Raw genomic sequence first — 3816 nt, forward strand, 5'->3', positions numbered from 1 at the left:
CCAGGGATACTGCTTAACAATCTCCACAGCTTTAAGCATCCTTTCCCTTAGAAGCAGAGTCTAAAGTAGGGGCAAAGTTTCTCTAGTGGAAAAAAATACTTCCTTGCCTTAGTTTTTGTAGGAGAGTCGTGACTGTTCTGCCCCCAGCAGCCTGAAGTTGTGTACGAGAATGTTAACGGAGATCAGCAACTTGGGAAATGACAACTGAGTGTGTGAAAGGCCGTGCAGAGAGGTTAGAGAGGCCAGCAGGCCCTGCTGGCTGCCCGCCTGCCACCCAGAGCTCAGGGCCTCGCGGGATCATTGCTGGGTCACCGCGCCGATACGCAGACCTGGCACAGACTGCACTGCCCACTGTGGTAAGAACCAAAGCAGGAACAGGAAGGGAGGTTCAAAACAAGAGTTCTCTGATAAGCACGTTTTTCTAAATACCACCACTGGTACAAACTTGTCCCCGAGTGCGTGGTCTCCACTGCCCTACTTCCAGACTGCTGCTGGATTGCAAATACCCAAACAACAGAACTGTGGTCTTCTGTATCTGCTGGCACTTCTGTTGCCTGGCTGGTTGGAACATACAAACAAAATGTCCAGATCTCACACTGGAGAAGCAGAATGCTCAGTTTTACAGTTAATTTTTTGTAAGTTTTCTTTTTGTTTGTTTGGTTTGGATTGTGGGTTTGTTTTGTTTTACTATTGTTACGTTCAGATTTTACCCCGGGGAGAAACTGGAGTATTTGAGCTTAAAAATGAGCTTTAGGTAAGTGACTTGCATGAGGATGAAGTTTGCAAAAGTACTGTCAAATTTCCTGCACACCTCAGTCCCACTTTAAGCACCTCAGTCTGTCAAACTGTGTTCTTCCGAATATGTACTGAGCTGATGCTCAGCCCTTGATAGGCCTAAATTAATAGGCACCTGTATTTAAGACACTGAAGTTCCCATGGTATCTGAAATCTTGCTTCTGGTCATATATAGAAGTTCCTCAGTCCTGTCAGGACTGAGCAGTGTGGTACCTTGCTTGTACCTTCATCTGCAACATAACAGAGTGGTTTAATATTCTATGACAGCTAAATCTGGATCTCATCCCTTCAAGACCAGACTGCTCTAAATCCCTTCAGGATACTAATGTGATGGGCAAACCTGCCCTGTGCTTTCTCTCCCAGAATTGTGCCAGGATTTTGAATAATTCCCCTCTTGCCTCTTTGAAACTGATTTCAAGACCTTATTAAAGAGATGAGATCTTCCCAAGCCCTGTGCAGCTTTGTGGCTGTTGCTGATGTGTGCAGGGGTGGGCTCCCAGTAGCAGGGCTCCCAGTGCTAGGGCTCCTCTTCTCCTGGCATGGTTTGCACCAGCCCACGCATGTGGTGCCACAGCAGCTTGGCCTCCTTTGCCTGTGCTCCCATAGAAACACCCTCCTTTAGGTTCCCTTTCACCTCTGCTCCAGCCTAAGTTGGCCCTGCTGTGTACTGCCCAGTCTAGGGAGTGGTGGGATCCAGCTACTTGCCAAACCTGACTCAAGACTTTTTCCATGAATGATAGCTCATCATGTAAGAATAAATATAAGAAATGTTTTTCCACCTCTTCCTGTATTTCTTTGCACTAATCACGTGTCATGAAAACTACTGGTGCAAAATAGCCTGTCCTCCTCAAAGATATGTATAATGCTGGATAATCAAGGTGACACCTACTCACTGTTTACATGCAGCCCAGCAAAAACATCCTGTGTGGTTTCTAGGTCTCGCTGCAGTCTGGGAGCAAATTAGGCATTTTCTTGTGGCCAGGAGCCCAGGCTACTAAACCCTGCAGACCTAAGCTAGCTTTTCATACAGGCAGTTTGTAGCTTCCTGCATTGTGCTTCCATTTGTATTGAAAATTACAGGAGGATCTGGCAGGGTTGGAGCTCTGCCAGGGCTAATAGGCCTGTCCAGCCCCATGCTGACTCCTGAAGAGCTCCTTAGCTCCTTCCTTCATTGCTGTTCCTGGTGCCAAGGAGCACTTGTGACCAGGACATGTGTGGGCAGCCCAACCCAGCATCCAAGCTTTTACTATTTACAGTTTTATTTGTATGCATACTTATTATTTTAGACGCCTCGTGGTTCTGCTGGCTTCAGGAAGGTGCTGTGCTCCGTGCATGCAGGGTGTGGGGTCACGCCAGTGCAACGGCCGTGCTGCAGGTTTTGTCATGTTGGCAGCGACGTGGAGAAAGACAGCAGCCTGCCCTTCCCTCTAGCCATCCTGGCAGTGGGCACCGCTGAAGATATTGCCCGTGTCACTGCTCCACTGAGGGGATTGGTGTACCTGACACTGGGAACACAAGGTAACTGTCAGGCAGTGTCAGCCTCCAGAGATGATGAGTCCTGCACAGAGCAGTGAAGAGCCCAGGAACAATGCTGTGGCTTTTGTAAATGCCAGGTTCAGGGATTCTGTGCGAGTTACTCTTGTGCAGGTGAAGCAGCTGAGGCTCCCAGGGCAGCACAGGGAGGAAACCTGCGTTGGCACAGGGGGAGCAGAGGGGCTGATGCTGTCAAAAACAGCCCTGAGAGGAGAGAAGAGAGATGGGCCCCAAGGAAGGTTATCAGTCCCCTGCCCAAGCATGGTTCCCTTCCCGAGCAGCATCACCTCCCTGCACTCCAGGTTCCTGCTCTGGGCTTTGCTTCTGGATTTTGCCTCGCAAAGTCCCTGAGAGGGAGAAGGCACATAGTCTGTGTGTCATTTCCATCTCCTTTTAAAAACTGAATGAAGTGCCCATAAAAAGTGGAGATTTTTCTGATTCTAGTTATGCAGGATGCGTAAACAGGGCGGTCATGGCTGATGCCATTGCTGATGCAACTTTGGTATTACTTTTTGGCTTTGATTTTTTTTAAGTAAGCCAGCATATGGGCAGAGTTTGGAGAGGTTCTCTGCGCTTGAATGAAGCACACTTTGCAAGCTGATGAACACCTCCTGAAAGGGTTGTGCAGGTACTGATTGCAATATGACTTTTTCTCCCCCCCGTCCTCTCCCCAGCAATGCTGTGTCTGCTGTCAGAGAACTGCTCCAGTTCATCCTGCCCCAGCTGAGATTCAAGAGACACCAGAAAATGGACAGATTTGCCCTGAGCACTATTTCACTCATTTTGGCTCTGCTCCATTAATGGATTAAACCATGGTTTGTTAAGCAGCAGCTACTGTGGCAGTTGTGGTTCTCTTTTGGGGGAGGATTCCTCGCAGACGGCAGCACAGTGTGGTGCACGCGGAGCTGCTGCCCCAGTGAGCCCTGGGATGGCATCCCAAAACCACCTTCCTCAAAACAGGAATTTAAGGAAGAGCTCTTACAGAGTGAGGTATGTGCTGTGCTTGTGTTTGCCCTGCTTGTGTGCCTGGCTAAGCTGGAGCTTCAGACCCCAACCCGGAGGAGCTCTGTGGGTGCCAGCACCCAATGGCAGCTTAGATGCTCAAGCCCTGCCTGGCAGGTGAGGGTGCTGAGATCCTACAGTTCCTGCTTTTCTCTTACTCACTCTGGGCTAAATAAGCTCTCAGATCAAGGGGAGTTTTAGCAATGGTCTTCTCAGGATCAGAAAAATACTGATTTTTCGTATCTTAATTTCAGTTAAAATGGGGTAGCAGTTTTTCTAGTGAAAACTGAAACTTCTGGAAATCCGGTAAAAGCTGGGAGGCAACTGAAAGCATGAGGTGTTTATGAAAGGCAGTGATTTGGTGAAAGAAACCCTGCCAAGCAGAGGCAGGACCTGCCGTAGTGCTGGGGTGCCACCAGGGCGGGTGCAGCCAGCCCGGGGTGATGGGTGGGGCGGGGCTGGCAGGGCCCCCCCCCCGGGGCGGGG

The 3816-nt window shown here is 49.6% G+C and overlaps 1 protein-coding gene across 1 annotated transcript in view; it reads left to right on the top strand.

Annotated features, from left to right (window-relative positions):
* The window catches only part of LOC104396871, a 32319-nt gene that overhangs the window by 8399 nt on the left and 20104 nt on the right, over positions 1-3816 (top strand). Inside the window, exon 4 of the mRNA XM_010006770.1 lies at positions 2082-2313. Coding sequence (XP_010005072.1) covers positions 2082-2313 — 232 coding nt within the window. The remainder of the gene's footprint in view (positions 1-2081; positions 2314-3816) is intronic.

This window comes from Chaetura pelagica, unplaced genomic scaffold (genome assembly GCF_000747805.2).
Source record: "Chaetura pelagica isolate M959 unplaced genomic scaffold, ChaPel_1.0 scaffold69, whole genome shotgun sequence".
NCBI lineage: Eukaryota > Metazoa > Chordata > Aves > Apodiformes > Apodidae > Chaetura > Chaetura pelagica.